Here is a 25086-nt window from a genome sequence, read left to right as displayed (position 1 = left end):
TGTTTTTGATAAATTATTTATTTTATTTTTTCCCTCCTAAATTTGTGAAAGTTATTCATCTCTCATATTGCTCTTGCCTTTGTGTTTTTACTTAATGTCACACACAAACAACTTTTGCCTCTAAACTGTAAAATCTGACCAAAAGGAAACCTGATCTGTATTTACTTTGTTTCTTGCTCATTAAGTAATTCTGCAGATATATTGACCATCTACTATGTGCGATGGCCAAGTCCTAGAAATATGCATTGGTAAAAAAAATAGAAGTGGTCCCTGCCATAGAACTTGTATTATTATTATTATTATTATTATTAATAATAATAATAAATATTGTGGCTGACATTTACTGAGAGATTACTGTATACCAGGCTTAGTGTTTTATGTGGATAATTTCTTTAAATTCTCACCATAACCCTGTGAAGTAGGTTCTATAATTGGTGAGGTACACAGAAATTAAGCCATTTATTCATGTGATTTATTGTAATAAGTAGATTTAAAGTCAGGTACTCATATCCCAGAGCTCACAATCTTGATCTCTCTACTATACTTCCCACAGATAAAATAATAATAGTTGTGACAAATGCCATGAAGGAGAAGCAAAAGCTATAATGAACAAATATAACAAGGAATTTGATTTAGTCTAGAAGATAATGAAGGCCTCGCTGAGGAAGACATTTAAGAAGATGCCTAGGGATTACTAGGAGTTGGTCTATGGTAGAGAATCACCACAAAAATAATTGCTCAGCACATGCACATGTCCTGAGGTAGGAAATGGTTAGATTGCTAGGGAAATTGAAAGTAGGCCTTAGGCTGTAAACATGGTAGGTTAATGAGAGAAAACTGGCACAACAGCATGCACTATCAAGCACTGCTCTCTCCCCACCGAGGCGTAATTTGTTGAACATTAGAACTTTGCCATTGTTCTAAATGTAGTTGCTTCCTGTGTGACCAGATTTATTTATATAAAAATACAAGTTATTGATAGACAATGTGTGATTTGAAACTAGAAATATCACTAGCCGTGTGATTCCCTGTGTGTTTCCCACTCAAGATTGACGAGAGCCCTGGCCAAGTTGCTCAGTTGGTTGGAGCATCCTCCCATACAGCAAAAGGTTGCGCATTCAATCCCACACAGGAGGCAACCAATTAATATTTCTCTCTCACATCCATGTCTCTCTCCCTCTCTCTTTCTCTCTCTCTCTCTCTCTCTCCCTCTCCCTTTCCCTCCTCCTCCCCCTCCCCCTCTTCCTTCTCCCTCTTCCCCTCCCTTGTCTCTCTCCAAAAGCAATAAATATATCCTCGGGTGAGGATTAAAAAAAAAGACTGAAGAGACCCAGAGCTACAAAGTATTTGAATCTATAAACCAGTTACTTCAGGTGAATAATTTTGACACAGTTTCAGTTTATTACTACTATTAATGTTGTAACTCATGGATGATTTTATTGCTCTTTTAAATTGCAACTCTGTTACTAGGTGTGGTGGTCATGGCAACCCATGATATGTGAAAGGCAAGTAGAAAGAGGAAATAGGTCTGACATTAATGCTCAGGAAACTGAGAATGGCAGAGAATGACTATAGGTTCTGGGCCTGACAGAGGGCAGCATAGGCCAGGTGCACTGACATTGTAATTTTTCTTAATTGGAGCCCAGTGACTGATCTGGTTAGCCAACGCTGGGAACCAAAGACAGGGTGGTTTGGTTTGGAACTCTAGTTGTGGATGACTATGGTATAAACTTCTTGAGGGTATAAAACATTTTTCACTTGCTGCTTTGCCCCAGTGCCTAGAGTAATGCCTGGCATTATAACTGGGAGTCTTGGGAGCAGATACCTAGGTAGAAGTCTGAAATCCATCAAGACAATGTGGAAGGCATAAAAAGGATGTCCATGTGGGGAAAAGTTCCCAGATCTGCCTAGTAGTGAAGGAGATAAAGAACAACATAGGTTCTCAAGAATCATGGTTGATCACTGAGATCACAGTCCACAGTTGACATAGCTGTATTCTAAACCTCCCTGGATGACAGGGCTGACATTATGTCCTTTGTCCTTCCTAATTCTGGGATTGGTTTAATAACAGAGATAAAATTGACATGATGGGTGCCAGGGATGACTGTATGCCAAGCACATATTCATGAGAATCATCTCATCTTGTCCCCCCAACAAAAATATCTAATCCCTATTATTGCCTGTTTTACACATGAATAAACTGAAGCTTGGAGTGGTTAATATGCCCAAGGTCAAGACTATTAAGTGGTAGCTAAGATTTGAACCCAGTTTTGTCTACAAAGCTCATGCTCTTAGTCACGATACTTTGTAGCTTCTTAAAATACACCTTTGCTTTCTTTTTTATTTTTTTTATTGTTGTTCAAGTACAGGTGTCTCCCTTTCCCACCACTCCCCGCCACCCCAGCCATCCCCAACTCCCACTCTCGATCCTACCCCTCTTTGGCTTTGTCTGTGTGTCCTTTATATGTTGCTTGACATCCCTTCCCCCTTTCCCCTCCATTATCCTCTCCCACCTCCCTTCTGCTGGTTGTCAGTTTGTTCTTAATTTCAGTGTCTCTGGTTAAAAATGAAACTGCTTTCAAGTAGCTATCAGAACGTGACAGTAAGCTACTAAAGGCATCACAAAGAGGTGTATCCAATAGCAGAGCTGGTTCAGAACTGGTTCTGCAGAGGCAGTGAGTAGTGTTGCCCAGGGCTGGGCAATCAGACATGTCTTCACACAGGACTCCCAGGAGTGAGGAGCTGGAAAGGCTGAGAAAGCAGAACGGTGGCTGACCAAGGGCACAAATCACAGTGCATGTAGAATCATAGATTTTAATCCATGTCTTATTAGCATAATTAATGATTTGTTGTTTCCTCTCAAATGAAAATTAGTTTGTCAGATTAGTAATTAAGGAAGCTAATTACACATAGCTGCACAGGGCCTGCTCCAGGCAAAATGGGATGTCTTTGGCTTTGATTTGTTACCTCCTTTCTTGGCAGCATTTTCTTCCCTTCACAATTCCTTTATAGACCCTCACATGCCCAGGCTTTTTCTGCTGCCCTTATCTTTTCCTCCCAGAAGAAAATTGATATAATAAATGAGTTCATAATAGGGTTGGTTGGTAATTTAATAAATTACACTGCCTGGAAATTTTTGTATTTACTAAAGGGGTCTTGCTAAATGTGACATGGTATCCTGGATTGGATCTTACGGGTCAGGGAGAGAACATTATCTGAAAAACTAGTAAAATCTGACTGTTAATTTCTTAGTATTGACAAATGTGCCATGTTTACATGAAGAGTAACCATTAGAGAAATTTGAATGGAGGGTATATGAGAACTCTCTTGTATCATCTTGGCAAATTTTCCATAAACCTAAAATTATCCCCAAGTAAAATGTTTAAAGTAGCAAAAAGGTCTTAAAAATAGATCAGCTTCCATTCAAAGGAATAAATCTCTAATTAAGAATTTCAGGCATGTGGGTCATACCATATAGGTATGTAAGGATGACCCTATGGCTATATACCCATTTACTTTCTACACGCCCTTAGCATATTTAACCAGCAAATATTTCTTTTTGTAAATTTTGGATGGTATATATTGTACCCAGGGTAAAAAGATTGTACCTATTCTTCTCATTGCAGTATAGGATGCTGAAAGACAAAAGCATGCTGAGAATTAAAGTTACAAATCAAGAAGCACGCAGCCATTTTTCTTCCTCTTTAGGAAAAGGTGATTGTTTCTAGAAATCTGAATTAGGCATATATTAATTGATGTGCTGGGAGATGAGTAATTTAGAAAAAACTAAATCACTAAATTGACATTTTAAAATAGCAGAAGGAAAACAGATTCACTTGGGCTTTCAAATATACTCAGTTTGTTGTTTAATGGCAACATGGAAATCAGTAGTCTTTATATAAATAATTTAAAGGAATAAGTGCTTGAGTATATACACTCAGTTCAGTGTTCCAAAATAATTTACTGTGTATAACCCAGAAACATTAAAATTAGATAAAGAGTTTAAAAACATGATTTTCCTGTTGGAAAAGGTAGACCAACCAGTTGGCACTGTGTCAGATGAGAGACAGTAGAAGCTTGTTCTATTATTTATACAGACTGACTGGTTTGGCAGTTGCTACAGCAATGAGCCATAATGAACTACAGAAAAATGAAAATGTGATTTCTTTAGCCTTATACAAAAATGCAATATTCGTGGGCAGAGAATGACATTTTAAGAGCCCAAGCTTGGTCAAATGGCATTCCTTGTACCTCATGTATCCAGAATGTAATTCAAACAGTGCATGTTTACTGGGGCAAAACTGCAAAGATGGGCCATCATTTCGTGCTATTAGTCATGGGGCTGTGCCTTGTCATTCCCAAGGAATTTTAAAATATTCATTTTCCATGACTGACTTTTTACTCTTAACTACACTGTCTCTCTGTCTTTGTTTGCAATAAAAGCTTTCTTTTAGCTAAGTTCCTGAAATTGGATGAATTTTTCATTTCTTCCCAGCAAAAGGGAGAGAAAATCAAGCATATAATTCAACTAAAATACTTAATTTTATGCAACAAAAAATTGTCCTTGGGTGAGATTTTTTTTTAATATCTAATTTTAGGATCAATTGATGTAATCTTCTTTGCTCTGTTAGGGAATCCCTGATCTTTGTGGTAAATTCTTCACTTTGAACTTGGATATTTATATCTTATACTTTCATCAACTCCCATTTATCCACAATGGCTTTTCTCTAATAATATTGTGTTGAATTCCAGGGAAGGCCTTTTAAATAAAAACACTACATACTTCAACTTCCCAGCCCCAAGGGCTTGTTAGTCAAAGAGTAAACACACACAAAAAACATGTGAGTCAGACAAAACAACTTTTCTAAAGCTGAGATTTAGCCTGAGTCAGCAGAGACCATGCATACAGATATCTACTACAGAATGTGTGTGAGGGGATCTTTTCTCTTTTGCCCAAAGTGATACAGGAAGCTGGTTATGACTGATCCAAAGAAACTGACTTCAATAGGAAATGTTGTTGGCATTAGGAGGTATTATATATAAACTTCTACGTATGAACCAAATTTGAAATATTTTTCATAGCATAAGTGTGGTATTCAATGTGGGAAAAAGAAAGTTCAGTGCAAATATTATAATTTTGATATGCACTGAGTTCTTACAAAGCTATATACACCAGTAATTCTCAACAAGGGTCAATTTTGCCTATATTCCCAGGGGACATTTGACAATGTCTGGAGCCATTTTTTGTTGTCATACTTGACAGCTAGCAGTTAGAGACCAGGGATGCTGCTAAACATTCTGTAATGCACAAGACAGCCCCCTATAGCAAAGAATTATCCAGCTCAAGGATCATTAGTGCTGAGGTTGAGAAATCTTGCCTACACACCAGCTTGTGAATGACTATACCAGACCAGCTCTCTAAATGCATTTTGTCATACAGCATCCCTTCAGGTTAATAAGGGAATCCCACCTCATTGAAGAATTACTTTTTCTGGGTTTTTTTCTGTTGTTGTGAGTTAAATATACACGTTATTCTTATATACTAAATACAGTGTCAAATCAAGCAGAAGTGAGGGACAATATTCTGCCAAGACCAACAGAATAAACTTTCATTTTTACCAAAGGCCCTTGATTGAAGAAAGAAGGAATGAAACAACTTGTAACCAGAATGAAAGATGTTACCAAGAGGGAGGGTGAAACTTTCTGACTCATAGGGAAATAAATACAGTGTATCTGTTCAAATCAGTAGTTTTCAAGGCTGACTACAAATAGAATCTCATGTACCTGATCCCAGTGCCCAAAGATTCTGAATAAATTGATTGAGAATGTGGCCTGAAACTCTGTATATTTTTTAAAGCTTCCCATTTCTAGAATCACTAGTCTAGATGGTTTAGAATCAGCATTTTAAACACTCTTGTAACAAAACATATTAGCTATCTAACATGTTTATTTGTCCTACCCACGATGACCTCTGCCACTCTTCTTGCCTGTTTTCCTATCACATTCCCTTCACTTTCCCTGAAAATGCACTTGCATGAATTTTATATTTCTCATTGGGACCACTGTCTGTTTTTTATTAGGCTAGCAAATGGTTCTTATTAGACTTCTGCTATTCCAAAATCAGACTCACTAATGACAGAACTAGTGATATCACCAGGAATCCCACCTGGACACTTTACCTAGCAACACGACAGCACTGGAAGTACTGAGGAGATCCAGTCCTGGTATGGTTCTGTGTTAACTTAAGGAAGTGTGTTTCTAGGTGAGGAGTGCACAGGAAAAAAAGATCAGCTTTCATGTAGATAACATCCTAAGAATTCATCCTGGTTACTTCAACACCGTAATTTATCAAAACCAAAGTGGCACACACGACTGCTTTTGAATGTACTTGTAAGAGTTGTAGTTTTGCCTGCACAGGACCAAATGGTTATACTACAAGTATGCTAGATAATTAAGGGGACTTTCAATTAATCATTACATCAATAATTTAATGTGTTTCCTTTCATCTAAATGTGCCCTTAGGCAGGTAGAAGAAGCACTACTTACACATTGCAGAAGAAAAATTACTCTCTCCCTGGGCTTAAAGTTGCATGTAATATGAAGAAATTAAACTTTGGTTTAATTGAAATTTGGTTGCAGTTTGAGGCTTTATAGTTTCCTTGGGCCACCTACTGCATTATTTTTAATAAAGCATTGAAGGATAACAGCATTAAAAAAATACTAATTTGGTTCTGTTTTCTGGATAGTACAAGTAACAGAACACTTTTGTCTATTTTAGCTTTAGCCTCAAGAAAAAAGATATACCCAAAACATACCTTAATAATGATTATAAGTCTATTTAATATTAGCTTATATATCACCTTCTAGAATATATTTCAATTTTATTTTTAATAACAGCTTCACTGAGATACTCACATACCACAAGTACACAATAAGTGATATTTAGTATATTCACAGAATTGTATAATCATCACCAAAAATGTCAGAACATTTTCATCACCCTAAAATGACACCCTGCACCCATTAATAGTCACCTCCCATTTCCCCAACCCCTGACAATGACTAAGCTACTTCTTACCTCTATGGATTTGCCTATTCTGGAGATTTCATGAAAGTGGAATCATACAACATGTAGGCCTTTGTGGCTGGCTTTTTATACTTAGCATGTTTTCAAGTTTCATGTTATAGATAAACACTACTTCATTCCCATTTATGGCTGAATGATATTCCATTGTATGGCATGCCATATTTTATTCAGCCACCTGTTCATGATGGACATTTGGGTTGTCTTCACTTTTGCCTGTTAGGAATAATGTCCTAGGAACACATGTATTCATATTTTTGTGTGTGAACATATATTTTCAGTTCTCCACTTACAAGTGGAATTACTGGGTCAGTGTTTAACATTGTGAGAAATTGCCAAACTGTTTCCAAAGCAGCCACTGCATATTACTTTCTTACCAGCAATATATGAGGTCTCCACATCCTCACTAATACTTATTATTGTCTTTTTTTTAGTTTAGCATGCTACTGGGGGTCTAGTGTTATCTCATTTTTGTTTTTATTTGCATTTCCCTAGTATGATGTTGAACATCTTTTTGAGTGCTTATTGGCCATTTGTAAGTCTGCTTTGGATAAATGTTTCTTCAAATCCCTTGCTCATTTTTAAACTAGGTTACTTCCCATTTATTGAGTTACAGCAGTTTTTATATGTACACTGGATACAAGTGTCATCAGATATATGATTTGCAAATACTTTCACTCTTTCTCTGTGTTGTCTTTTTACTTTATTGAGGGTGTCTTTTGCAGAAAAAATTTTAATTTTGATGAAGTCCAATTTATCTATTTTTCTTCCTTTGCTTATGCTTTTTATATGTAAGAAAGTATTACTAAAGTCATAAAAATGTATCTCTATGTTTTCTTTTAAGAGTTTTACCTATTACATTTAACTCTCTGTTCATTTTGAGGTAATTTTTGGTATGAGGTAGTGGTCCAACTTTATTCTTTTACATGAGAATATCCAGTTGACTGAACACCATTTATTGAAAACACCTCTTTCCTCATTGAATTGTGCTGACTCCTTTGTCAAAGATGAATTGACCATAAGTTCATTTCTGACCAAATTTTATTTCTATGAAAGTTCATTTTTGAACTCTCAACTCTCTCCCATTGATCTGTATTTCTGTTCTTATGGCAATATCACAGTGTCTTAATCATTGTAAGCCTACAGTAAGTTTTGAAATTGGGAAGTTCAAGTCCTTCAACTCTGTTCTTCATTATCAAGATTATTGTGACTCTGAGTCCCTTGTATTTCCATTTGAACTCTAGGGTCAACTTAAAAGTTCCTAAACATACAGTTAGGATTTTGATAGGTGTGGTGTTGAATATATAGATCTGTTTGTATATTATTGGCATCTAAACAATATTAAGTCTTCTGATCCATGAACATTGACATTTTTTTCTTGTATTCAGATCTTCCTAAGTCATTTTCTACAATGTTTTGTAGTTTTTCATGTATAAATCTTATATTTATTTTGCTAAATTTATTCCTAGTATATTATTCATTTTTATTCTATTGTGAATGCTATTGCTTTTAAAATTGTATAAGTAGGTTATTTATAAGTTGTATATTAAAAAAATTATTGTTATATACTAGTCTTGTATTCTAGAATCTTGTTGTACTTATCAATTTCAATAACTTTCCTGTAGATTCCTTAGTATTTTCTAGGAATAACATGTCACCTACTTCCAGCCAAGATGGAGCCATAGGTGCACACTTTTCCTCCTCCCATAAACAAAAGAAGGACAACAGCAAATTTCAGAACAAAAAACAATATGAACTGCCAGAAAATTGAACTGTATATAAGTCAGACAACTAAGGAGTTAAAGAAGAAACATTTATCCAGACTGCTAGGAGGGGTGGAGATGGGCAGCTGGGGTGGAGAGGATGCGTGGAAAGGCAGCTCCTGGAGAACCAGGCAGTCCCACATTTGCATGTGGATAAACCAGGAGGAACAACTGGGGACAGACTGAACAACTCAGTGTTCCAGCACAGGGAAATAAAGCCTCAAAACCCTGGCTGTAGGATGGCAAGATGGCAGAGGAATGAATGGAAGCCACACTAACCTCCTTCCAGGACAAATCTGGAACTGGAAAAAATTGTGGAGAAATCACCCAGAACAAACAATTGAACAATAGCAAAAGAGAAGCCTTATAACTTTGGACAGACAAAAGAATCAGCAATTAAGTTCAAAACAATGGTTATAAGGAAGCTCAATGAGCTCACTGGGAATTACCAAAAACTACAAGGAAACTATGAGGAATTCACTGCAAACTATATCAACATGAAAAAGAAAATAGAAACTGTCAAAAAGAGCCAGGAAGAAATGAAGAATACAGTTTCTGAGCTGAAGAACACAGTAGGAGGAATCAAAAGCAGGCTAAATGAAGCAGAGGATCAAATCAGTGAGCTGGAGGACAAGGTAGGGAAAAAAAAACTCCCAGGAAGAGCAAGAAAAGGAAAAAAGACTCAAAAAGAATGAACAGGAGTTAAGGGGACTGCAAGAGAACATGAAACATAATAATATCTGTATAATAGGGACACCAGAAGGAGAAGAAGAGCAAGGGACAGAAAACCTGTTTGAAAAAGTAATGATGGAAAACTTCCCTAATTTGATGAGAAAAAAGTCACACAAATTCAGGATGCACAGAAGATCCCAATCAAGAGGAACCCAAAGAGACCCACTCCAAGACACATCATAATTAAAATGGCAAAAGTCCAAGAGAAAGAGAGAATCTTAAAGGCAACAAGGGAGAAGCAGGAAGTAACATACAAGAGAGCCTCGATAAGACTAGCACCTGATTTCTCAATGGAAACAATATAAGCCAGAGGGAATGGCAAGAAATATTCCAAGTAATGAAAAACAAAGGCCTACAACCAAGACTACTCTATCCAGCAAGGCTCTCAATTAAATGGAAGGCCAAATAAGGACCTTACCAGACAAAAGAAGCCTCAAAGAATACACCTCCACCAAACCAGCTTTGCAAGAAAGGCTAAAGGGACTGCTTTAAGAAAAGGAAGAAAAAGAATGAGAGAGAGAGAAACACAGGCAACAAGTGAGTAAAGTGACAATGAGTAAGTACCTATCAATAATAACCTTAAACATAAATGGATTACATGTTCCAATCAAAAGATATAGAGTAGCTGAATGGATAATAAAACATGACCCACACATATGCTGCCTAAAAGACACCCACCTCAGAACAAAAGACCTACACAGACTGAAAGTGAAGGATTGGAAAAAATATTCCAAGCAAATGAACACACACACAAACACACAAAACCCAGGGTAGCAATACTTATATCAGACAAAATAGACTTCAAAACAAAGGCCATAAAAAGAGACCTAGAAGGACACTTCATAACACATAAAGGAAGAATCCATCAGGAAGACATAAACATTGTAAACATATATGCACCCAAATATCTGAGGAAAATCTTAGAGGACTTCAAGAAAGATATAACAGATACACACTTATACAAGGGGATTTTAACACCCTCCTGTCAAAAATGAGTAGGTTTCCAAACAAAATATCAACAAGGATATTGTGGCATTGGACAATGCCCTATATCAAAAGGACTTAACAGATATATGTAGAACCTTTCATCCCAAAGAAGCAAAATACACATTCTTTTCAAATACACATAGTCAAGAAAATTGAAATCATATCAAGCATTTTCTCTGACCAGAAGGGACTGAAACTAGAAACCAACCTTAAGGAAAAAACTTAAAAGATCTCAAATTCATGGAGATTGAATAGCATGCTATGAAACAATGAATGGGTCAAGAATGTGATCAAAGAAGAAACCAAAAAATTTCTGGAAACAAATGAAAATGAACTCAGAACAACCAAAAACTTATGAGACACTGTGAAGGCAGTCCTGAGAGGGAAGTTCATAGCAATACAGGCCTACCTAAAAAATATAAAAACATTTCAAATAAACAACCTAACCCTACATCTACAAGAACTCAAGGAACAACAACAAAGACAGCCCAGAGCAAGTAGAAGGAGGGAGATAACCAAGATCAGAGCAGAATTAAACAACATAGAGACTAAAAGAGAAATTCTAAGGATCAATAAATCCAGGAGGTGATTCTGAAAAGATAAACAAAATTGACAACCCTTAAAGCAGACTCATCAAGAAAAAAAGGGAGAGGACCCAAATAAACACAGTCAGAAATGAAAGAGGAGAGACTACAACTGATACCACAGAAATACAAAGGACTGTAAGAAATTACTATAAACAACTATATTCCAAGAAATCTGAAAACCTAAGTGAAATGGACAAATTTCTAGAAAACGATAATCTTCCAAAACTCAATGAAGAACAAGCAAAAAGCCTGAACAGACTAATAAGTGACAAAATAGAAGCAGTAATCAAAAAACTCCTAGCACACAAAAGCCCTTGACTGGAGAATTTTATAAAATATTTAAGTGTTAACCCCTATCCTTCACAGCCTATGCCAAAAAATCCAAGAAGATGGAAGATTGCCAAACTCTTTTTACGAAGCCAGCATCATCCTAATCCCAAAACCAGATAAAGATACAACAAAGAAAGAAAACTTCAGTCCAATATAGTTGATGAACATAGACACTGAAATCCTCAACAAAATATTGGCAAACTCCATGCAGCAATACATTAAAAAGACTATACACCATGATCAAGTGGGATTCATCCCAGGGATGCAAGGATGGTAAAATATTTGCAAATCAATAGTAGTAATACATCACATAAACAAAAGGAAAGACAAAAATTGCATGATCATATCAGTAGATGCACAAAAAGCATTTGATAAGGTACAACACCATTTATGGTAAAAACACTCAGCAACTTGGGAGTAAAGGGAGCATACATCAACATAACAAAGGACATACATGAGAAACCTACAGCCAACATCATACTCAATGGACAAAAACTAAAAGCTTTCTCGCTAAGATCAAGATGAGAATGCCTGCTTTCACCACTTCTGTTCAACATAGTATTGGAAGTCCTAGCCACAGGAAGCAGACAAGAAAAAAAAAAAGACATCCAAATTAGAAAGGAGGAAAAAAAACTGTCATTGTTTGCAGATGACATGATAGTGTACATAGAAAGTCCTATAAACTCCATCAAAGAACTACTTGATCTAAGAAGTGAATTTAGCAAAACAGCAGGATACTAAGTCAATATTAAGAAATCAAAGGCATTTTGTACCCAACAATGAAATATCAGAAGCAGAAATCTGGAAAAAAATCCCATTTGATGTAGCAACAAGAAAGGTAAGTTACCTAGGAATAAACCTAACCAAGGAAGTAAAAGACTCATACTCAGAAAACTACACAGCCCTGAAGAAAGAAATTAAAGAAAACACAAACAAATGGAAGCATGTGCTATCCTCATGGATTGGAAGAATTAACATCATCAAAATGTCCATACTACCCAAAGCAATTTATAGATTTAATGCAATCCCTATGAAAATACCAATGACATATTTCAGAGATATAAAACAAACATTTCAAAAATGTATATGGAACCATAAATGACCCTGAATAGCTGCGCCAATTTTGAGAAAGGAGAGCAAAGTAGGAGGGATCACAATACCTGATGGCAAACTGTATTACAAGGCCACTATGATCAAAACAGTGTGGTACTGGCATAAGAACAGACACATAGACCAATGGAATAGAATAGAGAGCCCAGAAATAAACCCGAGTCTCTGTGATCAATTAATATTTGACAAAGGGAGAAGAAGCATAAAATGGTGTAAAAATAGCCTCTTCAGCAAATGGTGTTGGAGATCTCGACAGCTACATGCAAAAAAATGAAACTCAACCACCAACTTACACCATACACAAAAATAAACTTGAAATGGATAAAAGACTTAAAAATAAAAGTCCTAGAGGAGAACACTGGCAGGAAAATCTCAGATATTCCACACAGCAGTATTTTCACTGATATGTCCCCTATAAAGGAAAGAATAAACAAATGGGACTTCATCAACATAAAAAGCTTCTGCATGGCTAAAGAAAACATTAGCAAAATGGAAAGGGAACCAACCATATATGAAAATGTATTTGCAAATGATATCTTTAACAAGGGTTTGACTCCAAAATATATAAAGAACTCACATGACTCTACTCTAGGAAGACAAACAACCTAATTTAAAAAAATAGGCAAAGGACTTGAACAGACACTTCTTCTTGGAGGACATACAGAAAGGCCAGAGACATGTGAAAGGATGCTCAGCATCACTAGCCATCAGAAAGATTAAAATTAAAACCACAATGAGATACTACTTCACATTCAGAGTGGGCATCATAACCAAATTAATAAACAAGGGCTGGTAAGGTTGTGGAGAAAAGACGACCCTAGTACACTGTTGGTGGGAATGCAGACTGGTGCAGCCACTGTGGAAAACAGTATGGAATTTCCTCAGAAAACTAAAATGGAAGTGCCTCATGACCTGGCAATTCTACTACTGGGACTAATCTGTAAGAATCCTGAAACAGCAATTTAAAAGAACCTGTGCACCCCAATGTTCATAGCAGTGTTATTTACAATAGCCAAGTGCTGGAAATAGCCTAAGTGCCCAGCAGTAAACAAGTGGATCAAAAAACTGTGGTACATTACACAAGGGAATAGTATACATAAGTAAGAAAGAAGGAGCTCCTACCCTTCGAAAGAGCATGGATGAAACTGGAGAGTATTATGCTAAGTGAAATAAGCCAGATGGTGAAAGACAAATACCTTATGGTCTCACCTATAAGTGGAATCATATCAAGAAAACAAATAAGCAAGCAAAATATAACCAGAGACATTGAAATTAAGAACAAACTGACAGTAACCAGAGGGGTGGTGGGTGGGACTAATGGGTGGAAAAGGGGGAAGGGTTGTCAGGAATATGTTAAAGGTTACATGGACAAAGCCAAGGGGGTAGGATCCAGTATGGGAGATGGGTATGGCTTGGGTGCAAGGGAGTAGTGGGCAGGAAATGGAAACAACTGTATTTGAACAACAGCAACAACAACAACAACAACAACATATTTGGCTGTAAAAACCTGTAGGAATTGGGGATGTGGGAGAAACTTACAGCCTCACAGGAGAGTGTTGGAGTGGCCCACAGAATCCTAGAATGTACACAAGCCAACACATCTGGGAATATGCTCCAGAAGGGCCCAATTTGCTTGGGGGACACAGGGGAAGTGACTGAAATCTGGAGGGGAGCCTAGCAAATGCCATTGTTCCCTTTTGGACCCCTCCTCCACATAGGGTGCCACAGAGTGGTGAGATAGGTTGTCCTACCCTGGCAAATACCTAAAGCTCCATCCCTTATAATGTAACAGGGACACCTAGACAAAAAAAAAAATGTGGCCCAATAAAAGCACAGATCAAAGCTCCAAAAATAGAACAAAGTGATGAAGAGATAGCCATCCTATCAGATGCCAAGTTCAAAACACTGGTAATAAGGATGCTCACAGAAATGCTTGAGCATTGTCACAAAATAGAGGAAGAAGTGAAGGCTATGCAAAGTGAAAAAAGAAAAACATACAGGGAACCTACAGTGAAGGGAAGGAAACAAGGACTGATATCAATGATTTGGAGCAGAAGGAAGAAATAAATATTCAACCAGAACAGAATGAAGAAAGAATAATTCAAAAAAAATGAGGAGAGGCTTAGGAACCTCTGGGGCAGCTTGAAGCATTCCAACATCCAAATCACAGGGGTGCCAGAAGGAGAGAACAAGAGCAAGAAATTGAAAACTTTCTGAAAAACTAATGGAGGAGAATTTCCCCAATCTGGCAAAGGAAAATGACTTCCAGGAAGTCCAGGAAGCTCAGAGTCCCAAAGCAGTTGGACTCAAGGAAGCACACACCAAGGCACATCATAATGAAGTTACCCAAGATTAAAGATAAGGAGAGAATCTTGAAAGCAGCAAAAGAAAAGGAGACAGTTACCTACAAAGGAGTGCCCATAAGATTGTCAGCTGATTTCTCAAAAGAAACCTTGCAGGCAAGAAGGGGCTGAAAAGAAGTATCCCAAGTCATGAAAGGCAAGGACCTACATCCAAGATTACTGTATCCAGCAAAGCTATCATTTGGAATGGAAGGGCAGCTAAAGTGCTTCCCATATAAGGTGAAGTTAAAAGAGTTCATCATCACCAAGTCCTTATTATATAAAATGTTAAAGGGACTTATCTAAGAAAAAGAAGGTGATAAAAACTATGAACAATAAAATGACAACAAACTCACAACTATCAGGCACTGAACCTAAAAAAACCAAAACAAAAGCAAACTGAGTTTTCAATTTCTTCAAAAAAACTAAAGATGGAGCTACCTTTTGATCCAGTGATTCCATTGCTCGGATTGTACCCTAAGAATCCTTGAACACCCATTCAAAAGAACCTATGCACCCCAATGTTCATAAAAGTGTTGTTTACAATAGCCAAGTGCTGGAAACAGCCTAAGTGCCCAGCAGTAAATGAGTGGATCAAAAAACTGTGGTACATTTACACAAGCGAATACTACACAGCAGAAAGAAAGGTGTTCCCACCCTTCGAGAGGGCATGATAGGAACTGGAGAGTATTGTGCTAAGTGAAATAAGCTAGGCGATGAAAGACAAATACCATATGATCTCACCTATAAGTGGAACCTAATGTAAAGAACAAATGAGCAAAATAGAACCAGAGACATTGAAATTAAGAACAAACTGACAGCAACCAGAGGGGAAGTGGAAGAGGATAATGGGAGGAAAAGGGGGAAGAGTTTTCAAGGAACATATATAAAGTATACATGGACAAAGCCAAAAGAGGGTAGGATTGAGGGTGGGAGGTGGGGGATGGCTGGAGTGGGTGGGTGTGGTGGGGGAAATATGGAGACAACTATACTTGAACAACAATAAAAAAATAATAAAAAGGTAATACATGAAACCTCTGAAAAAAAAGAAATATAGAGGCAGACTGATAGATACAGAGTAGGTTGATAGTTGTCAGGATGCAGGGCTAGGTTGGAGGATGGAAGGATTGAACAAAAAAGAAAAACCTCATGGACAGAAAACAGGGTGATGGTTGCTGAAGGGAAGGAGGTGGGGGAGGTGGAGGAGTTCATGGGTGGGGGTAAATGGTGATGGACAGAGACTCGACTTGTGGTGGTGAATACACAATGCAGTGTACAGATGTGTTGTAGAATTGTGCACCTAAAACCTGTAAATTTTCTTAACCAATGTCACCCCAATAAATTCAGTGAAAAGAAAAATAGCATGGATTCTGCCATTAAATTATTATATCACCATGGTTTGCTTAGTTAAGTATGTAGAAAAGTTTTTTTAAAAATACACAGGCAGTGTGTTTATCATATATGGGCTCCATTATGTTTAGATATATTTCCTATATTCCCACTTTGCTGAGAGTTTCATCATAAATTCATGCTGGATTTTATCAAATTATTTTTCTGTGTCTGTTGATATGATGTAATTTTCATCCTTCATTTTGTTTATGTGGTGGATCACATTTATTGATTTGCAAATGTTGTACCAACACTGCAACCCTGGAATAAAGCTCACTTGATCATGGTGTTTGATCTTTTTGATGTATTGCTGTATTCGGTTTGCTAATATTTTGTTGAGGATTTTACCATCTATGTTCATCAGGAATATTAGCCTATAATTTTCTTTTTTTTGTAATGTCCTTCTCTGGTTTCGGAATTAGGATAATGATGGCCTCATAAAATGAGCTAGGGAGTCTTCCCTCTTCTTGAATTTTTTTGGAATTTTTTGAGAAATAGAGGTATTAGTTCTTCTTTGAATGTTTTGTAAAATTCACCTGTGAAGCCATCTGGTCCACCACTTTTGTGTGTTGGAATTTGTATTCTTATTCTTATTCTTCTTCTTCTTATTATTATTATTGCTTCAGTTTCACTAATTGTAATCTGTCTCTTCAGATTCTCTGATTCTTCCTGATTTAGTTTTGAAAGATTGTATGTTTCTAGGAATTTATCCATTTCATCCAGGTTGTCCAATTTGTTGGCATTTAGATGTTCATAATATTTTCTTACAATCCTTTGTATTCCTTTAGTGTCAGTTTTCATTTCTTTTCTTTCATTTCTGAATTTATTTATTGGGTCCTCTCTTCTTTTTCCTTTATGAGTCTGGTTAAAGGTTTGTTTATCATTTTAAAGAACCAATTCTTGGATTTATTAATCTGATCTTTATTATTTCCTTCCTTGTACTCACTTTGGGTTTTGTTTTTTGTTCATTTTCAAGTTCCTTTAAGTACATGTAAAGCTCGATTGTTTATTTGAGATTTTCCTGTTTCTTGGGATAGGCCTGTAATTCTATGAATTTCCCTCTTAGGATTGCTTTCCCAGTGTCCCACAGATTTTGGGTTGTTGTGTTCTCACTTTCATTTGTTTCTATGTATCTTTTGATTTCTTCCTTGATTTTCTTGTTGACCGATTCATTGTTTACTAATATGTTATTTATCCCTCTGGAGAATAATAGGGGAGGAGCCATCAAGGAACATGTGTAAAGGACACATGGGCAAAGCTAAGGAGAGTGGGTTCAAAGGTGGGAGGTGGGGATAGATGGGGTGCGGGACATGGTAGGATGAAAATACAGACAACTGTACTTGAACAACAATAAAGAAATAAATAAACAATTAAATAATTAAATAATTAAAAATGTTATTTAGCTTCCATGTCTTTGTGTGTTTTCTAGTTTTTTTCTTGTATATTCTGTTCCTTTGGGTGAAATGCTCTAAAGATATCAATTAAATCCATTTGATCTAGTGTTCATTTAAGGCTCCTGTCTCCTTTTTGATTTTCTGTCTGGAAGATCTATCCATTGAAGCCGGTGGAGTGTCAAAATTCCCTATTATGATTGTATTTGCTCAATGTCACTAATCATTAGAGAAACGCAAATTAGAACCTCAATGAAATATCACCTCACAGTTGTCAGAGTGGCTTTATCAATAAATCAGCAAACAATAAGTTCTGCCAAGGATATGGAAAAAGGGGAATCCTTTTGTGCTGTTGGTGGGAATGAAGACTGATGCAGCCACTGTGGAAAGCAGTATGGACTTGTGACAAAAATGTAAAATGTAACTGCCTTATTACTTCTGGGAATTTATCTGAAGAAACCTGAAACACTAATTCGAAAGAATATAAGGACCCCTATGTTCATTTCAGCATTATTTCCAAGGTCCATGATTTAGAAGCAGCCCAAGTGTCCATCAGTAGATGAGTGGATACACAATGGAATACTACTTTGCCCTAAAAAAGAAGAAAATGTTACTATTTGCAACAGCATGGATGGACCTGGAGAACATTATGCTAAGTGAAATAAGCCAGTGACAGAAAGACAAATACCACATGGTTCCACTCATATATGGAATCTAATGAACAAACTGAACTCACAGTAAAAATAGAGACAGACTCAGAGAGAGAAAATCCACTGACTGCTCTGGGGGGACAAAGTTGAGGGTGGAGGGATGGAGCAAAAAAGAAAAAACTCATGGACATGGACAACTGTGTGGTGATTGTGGGGAGGAGGGGGTTGGTGGAGGTAGAAGAGTTTTGAAGAGGATAAATGGTAATGGAAAAAATATAATAAAAATAAATTGTTGATATTAAACTTTAAAAAATTTAAAAATTAAAAATAAAACACTATAAGTAATCTCACACACACATATGTTCATTTAGTAAAAGCAGAGAGGGTGTCTCAATCATTTTTGTTTCCCCATAGTGCCTAGGGAAATAGCTTTGCTGTAATTTGTACAATATAATAACTGGATAAATGGGTGAATAAATGAATAAATAAAGTCCACAACATCCACCTTGATAATAATCATAGATACTATTTATTTAGCACTAACTGTGGACTGGCCATTTAGCTAAGTCCTTATCATTTTCTCATTTGATCCTTATAATAATCACATATGAGCATGTTTGTTTTAATATTATGAGAAATTAAGGCTTAGAAAATTGAAATAAGTAGTCCACAGCCACACAATTGCTAAATGGAAGATTAAGGATTTCAACCCAGATCTAATTCCAAAGCCAGTGGTCTTTACTAAGCAATACCAAACTAAAGCAAAACAATACACCCTCTGGGCCGGGGGTGGGGGGCATGGAGGGGGGAGAAGAAAATATGTCCCTTCCAAAGAAAATGTCAAATTAAAATTCTACATTTCTGTTTGCTATACTACTGTTAGAAGTGTATGTGAATTCAGAAGCTCTCGAACATGCTTGAGATTTGAACAATTAACTGCGTTTACATAAATCAAGTTAACATGTTCCCTGTGGACATAAAACCTATAATTGATTAGTAAGTCTGTAGGCCATGTTTATGGCTTAGATGTCCCTATGTTTATACCTCCTCATTTTCAGCTTGCTAAGAGCAAAGGGAAACCTATAAACACATGTGAATGTAGACAGACTGGTAGCATCTGTTTATCTGTAATTTTGATAATGATTAATATTTAAGAAGAAGGGCTCATTACCCTTATGTACTTCACATATGGTATGTGAATGCTGCCGAAGATTTTTCTCTCCAATTATATCTCTTTTCCACCATTCAAAGCTCTCACTATTGTGCCACTGTGTGTGTGTGCACTAAAGTATATTTTCAGTGTCATTGCTGAAATATGTTAGTTTGGAGCAACATCACCCATTAACAGTTTAACATGGCAAAGTTTATCAGATTACTTTCATAGTTGGGTCCTTGGGGACTGATACTAGTGACAGCAATAACTCCATGGGGGATAGATATCAGAAAGGTCTGCAGCCTGGAGGAGGAAGGTACATCCACATGGAGACTAGAGGGGGGCTGTTGGGAGCCACGAGCTCCTATTGGACCCCACAAAGAACAAGATGTTGACCAAGGGGTTCACATGTGGAGGAAAAATGCAGAGGCCAAACTTTGTTCTCTTGTGACTAAGCACAGTGCATTATACATAATCCATCTTCAGTAAATGATGAACCAAATTACTTTTGCCTTATGGTAGTTTTGTCTAGAGCTAAAGTTGAGATCTAATGTTAATATTTCTTTAGTTATTAAAAAAGATTTTGTATAGCTTATTTCAAAAATAAGGTTTCTTAAAGAGACATGATTTTCTGCTTTAAATTTGTTTAGTAATACATTTTGTGCCAGAAAAATCCTTTTTTAGGAAAAACTCTTCAAATATAAAGCATAAATAATTCTTCTGGTATTAAGGCAGTTTCTATTATAGACATGGAATAATACACCTGCTGCGAGGATGTTATTTTTTTCATTGTTCCATGTGCACAGCCCTGATTAGAAGAGGTAAAAGATACATATCTCCTGTAAATGGTGAATTAGACCTGGCGGGGAGGAAAGGTACATTTTATGACAGATTGTATAATTATTAAAGCTTTGAATAGCCCTCTTTTTAAAAAAGAAATACTTTTAAATGTATTTCTCTGTCTCACCTCTCTTTGTGTTATGGTGAATATTGATTTCAGAAAAAAAGTACATGAAGAGCATCCTTCTCCAGTGCAAATTTCATTATTGCTCCACAAAACATTATATATCAAGACCTCCTGAAAGAAGAAATTTTTAAAAGCATCCTTTCCATGCTTTTTTCTTCTGTTCAGGATTTGCTCACATCTGCAGTTTTCAGAATAGGTCCACAAACATCACAATATTTTTTCAAACTAAAACCAAAAGATAATTCATAACCCAGGTGCCTTGGTTTAAGCCTTGACTCTATTGTGAATTTTTTCAGTGTTCAGATGTACTCATTTTTGAAAAGATTTTATTTATTTATTTTAGAGAAAGGGAAAGGGAAGGAGAAAGAGAGGGAGAGAAACATCTATGTGTGATTGTCTCTTGCACACTCCCTACTGGGGACCTGGCCCACAACCCAGGCATGTGCCCTGATTGGGAGTTGAACTGGTGACCCTTTGGTTCACAGGCCGGAACTCAATCCACTGACCCACACCAGCCAGGGCCATTTTTTAAAATCAAGTCCACACAATAATGTTTTAAAATGAGGCTTTTAAAAAGTTAAAAAATATGTAAGTTATCACCGAACCTATTGTAAGATTTGAATAACATTTTCCTATTCATTTCCAGGGCTACAGCAACACACAGGGGCCAGATTATTTTCAAAGATGCTTTAGCCCAGCAGTTGTGTGAACAAGGAGGTAAGAATTATCTTTGATTTCTGCATGTTTGTGTGTCAAAATTACTTATGGTAGGTCTTACATACTATGTGCTGAGTAAGCATTTCATTAATCTTACTTGACCATGATGCTTTAAAAATGGAATTACTGCCCTGGCCAGGTGGATCCATTGGTTGGAGTACCCTCCCATACACCAAAATTTGCCAGTTTGATTTTCGGTCAGGGCACATACCTAGGCTGCTGGTTTTATCCCTGGTCATGGTGTGTCTGGGAGACAACCAGTTGAGATCTCTCTTTCTCCCTCTCTCTCTCTCTCTCATCAATTAACATATCGTCTGGTGAGGATTTTTTAAAAATTGAATTACTGACCCTTTCATACCCCTAACAATTCCTTAGCAATTACTGATAAATATCTGTAGACTTCTGAAAATACTAAGTATGAACAAAAAAAATGTATCTTCTTTTCATAATTTTTTTCTCAAATTACATTTAGTTGTACTGGAAATATACATGTAGATCTCAGTAATTTTAGAATTCTGCAAAAACACTTAATGCTGCCAAACCATATCTGCTTAATTTACCACTTAAATTTTCTATCAACTTGATTTATTACTTTTAATATTTGATCATGTTATATGTTATTGCCTTTACAGCTGTATACACTATTAATTTTAGACTTGTGGCAGATACTGCATTATTTTAGATAGATTAAGTATACATAAGTACTCACATTAAAGGACTTCTGCTTTGTGATTGCCTCATGTATGTCCAAGCCCTCACCCACACCAAACTCTGACAGATGCACATACACATAGGTATACACACACGTGTGCACACACACATGCACACTGAAAAAGTAAAGACCAGGATCCATGTCTTCACACAAATCCAGTCCCTCTACCTCTTGAGCTTCCACCCAACTTGTATGTTCATGTAGCATTTCCCACTTCACATAATTTTCTTCTGAAAAGTGATGCATGCCACTTTTGAGAAACTGAGCTTCTCGAGTGCTCTTTGGTTCCTCAGAACCTGGCACAGTGACTGGCATACAACAGACACTCAGAAAAAATGTTGATGGATTAAATATGAGTTTTGCTAAGCCATACACCTATTTCTTTTTTATTGAATGTATTGTATTGACATTGGTTAATAAAATTATATAGGTTTCAGGTGTATAAGTCTATAATACATCATCTGTATATTGTATTGTGTTTTCACCACCCCAAGTCAAGCTTCTTTCCACCACCTTTTATCCTCCCTTTATCCTCTTCTACCTCCCCCATTCCCCTTTTCCTCTGGTAATCACCATACTGTTTGTCTATGCAGTTTTTCTGTTTGTTTGTTTGTCTGTTTGTTTTGTTTTTTCTTAATCCTTTTACCTTTTTAACCCAGCCCCCTCTACCCCCTTCCCTCTGACAGCTATCAGTCTGTCCCTTCTATCTATAAGTCTGTTTCTATTTTGTTTGTTAGTTTATTTTGTTCACTAGATGCCACATCTAAGTTAAATCATATGGTATTTGTCTTTCTCTGATTTGGCTTTTTAAGCACCTTGACAATGAATATATTTGAAGCCAGTTTTTATCAATGTCATGCCCTTTACATCATCAGCATAGACATATTATCATTTTTTGTTTACAGAGATAAGTTTTGGAGAGATTTATTAATGTAGGAATTACAGTATTGAATTTAAAAGAAATTTGTAATAGCTATCACACTGCTAAAGACAGTCTAATGGACTTGGGAGAGAATGAAGAAAAATCATATTGGTTTTGAAAGGCCTAAGAAAATATCATTTATTATTTGTAGTAATATATACATCATCAGTTGTCACAAGTAATTGTGACACTTGATAATTATTACTGGCAAACTGCTACTAGTTTACATACATAAATCTTGAATGAGAAAACCCCATTCTAATTAGAGTTTCAACCTTATAATCACTCAGTATTTGTGCATTAGGCAGATTTTTATTCTGTGACTTCTGAGAATGAAAAAATGTCATTGCCTTTATAGCAGGCTCAAGAAATCTATCATAAGGTAAATAAACTTTCAGACTATGAAAATGTTCACATTATTGAAAATATATAACACCATATAGCAGTGAACATTAATATCTCCAAAACTACATTGTGTTAGAAACACATGTCTAAATTTAATAACATTTGTTATTATCTAAAAGTTGATCTTGTAAGCTTGAGACCTTTTAATCATTTGTATTGTAAATGAATTGTTGAGATTGGTTTATTTAAAATGAAAAGAAAAAGCTCCCCAAAACTATGGTACATTTATGCAATGGAATACTACGCAGCAGGAAGGCAGATGTTCCTACCCTTCACAACAGCATGGATGGAACTGGAGAGCATTATGCTAAGTGAAATAAGCCAGGCAGTGAAAGACAAATACCATATGATCTCACCTATAAGTGGAACCTAATCAACAGAACAAATAAGCAAGCAAAATATAACCAGAAACATTGAAATAAAGAACAGACAGTAACCAGAGAGGAGGAGGGAAATGGATAATGGGGGAAGATAGGGGAAGGTCCATGAAGGAACATGTATAAAGGACGCATGGACAAAGCCAAAGGGGGTAGGTTTGAGGGTGGAAGGCAGGGATGGGTGGGGCAGGGGGCTTTGTTGGAGTGAAAATGAAGACAGCTGTACTTGAACAACAATAAAACAAAATGTTTAAAAAAATAGAAAAAGAAAAAGCCAAAAAAAATCACTGGGAAAAAGTTCTCAACCAGTGAGAAAAAAAGTGTTGCATAAGAACATGATTTACATGATGGTAGACATGGATGTTATTAAAAATGCTCTTCAGCCCAGAACCAAAGGAAAACACTGAGCTTTTCAATATCAACTACACAACTGAAATCATATCAATTGACCCAAGATAGGACGGGGAAAGAATATTAACAAGAGTGATGGCTTCCTGCTGTCAGGAATAATAAGGGAAGCAATTGGTGGTATAAACCACATATTTATTTTGACCCTATCTACTTTTAATTAACACATTAATTATCACTTCAAAAAATAATATAAATTTAACATGTAGTAATTTTTTGCATTAGATGAGGATTATCCAATATATACATATGTTAGAGAGAAAAATATGACAGTCTCTATATACCACACACAATGCCTTTCAATTATAACACACTCAGTACATTTGTTGATTTTAATCAAATTAAGCAATTTAAATAAAGCAAATTTTCCTTTGTGGAGCTGGAGGACAGCTATTTTATTACAAGACTATATTGTTAGCTAGGCATATTGGAAAAGTGAAAGGATCAGAGAACATACTAGCAATGTCTTAGATAGTCTGCAATCTTGATCCCTTTCCTTAAAAGACATTCACTGAAGGATTTTATTCTGCAAACATGTACCATCACCCGGAAGACCCTGTCCTAACTCATAGTGCTAAATATTGATATAATAGTGAAAACCCTCTTCCTATTCTTGAAGGCTAGGATATAAATGGCAGGTCACTGGATCACAGAGGTAGCTAAATTTGCCTGTGGTTCTCAGGAAAGGCATCCAAGGGGGCAAGTCCTGAAGGGTCAGCAGCAATTTAAGGAAAAAGGAAGGAACATTCCACCTCTCTCCTATTCACATTCCCACTGACTTGCCTTAGACCATGTGCCATCACTTCCTTTGGGAATTACTTAAATGCATCCTGCCTGTTTTCTTGCTCCTGCTTCCTCTACACCTCATAAAGCTCTGTATAATGAGCTTTGTAAAATGGAAATAGGATTCTATCATTTCCTGCTTAAAACCCTTCAGTGTTTCACTTGGAGGTAATAATTTATCTTCAGAGTAATCCCTACTGCTTATTACAGCATACAAGGAAAATTTTTTACCATATGGCCTAATTTTCCTCCTCGCCTCATTTTTGTCATCCTCTCA

The 25086-nt window shown here is 36.4% G+C and overlaps 1 protein-coding gene across 1 annotated transcript in view; it reads left to right on the top strand.

Moving 5' to 3' along the window:
* The window catches only part of RELN (reelin), a 581497-nt gene that overhangs the window by 233645 nt on the left and 322766 nt on the right, over positions 1-25086 (top strand). The window contains exon 4 of the mRNA XM_024557430.3: positions 21132-21202. Coding sequence (XP_024413198.2) covers positions 21132-21202 — 71 coding nt within the window. The remainder of the gene's footprint in view (positions 1-21131; positions 21203-25086) is intronic.

The sequence above is a fragment of the Desmodus rotundus genome, chromosome 6 (genome assembly GCF_022682495.2).
Source record: "Desmodus rotundus isolate HL8 chromosome 6, HLdesRot8A.1, whole genome shotgun sequence".
In the NCBI taxonomy this organism is placed as follows: Eukaryota; Metazoa; Chordata; class Mammalia; order Chiroptera; family Phyllostomidae; genus Desmodus; species Desmodus rotundus.
This window is presented reverse-complemented; position numbering and strand designations above follow the sequence as displayed.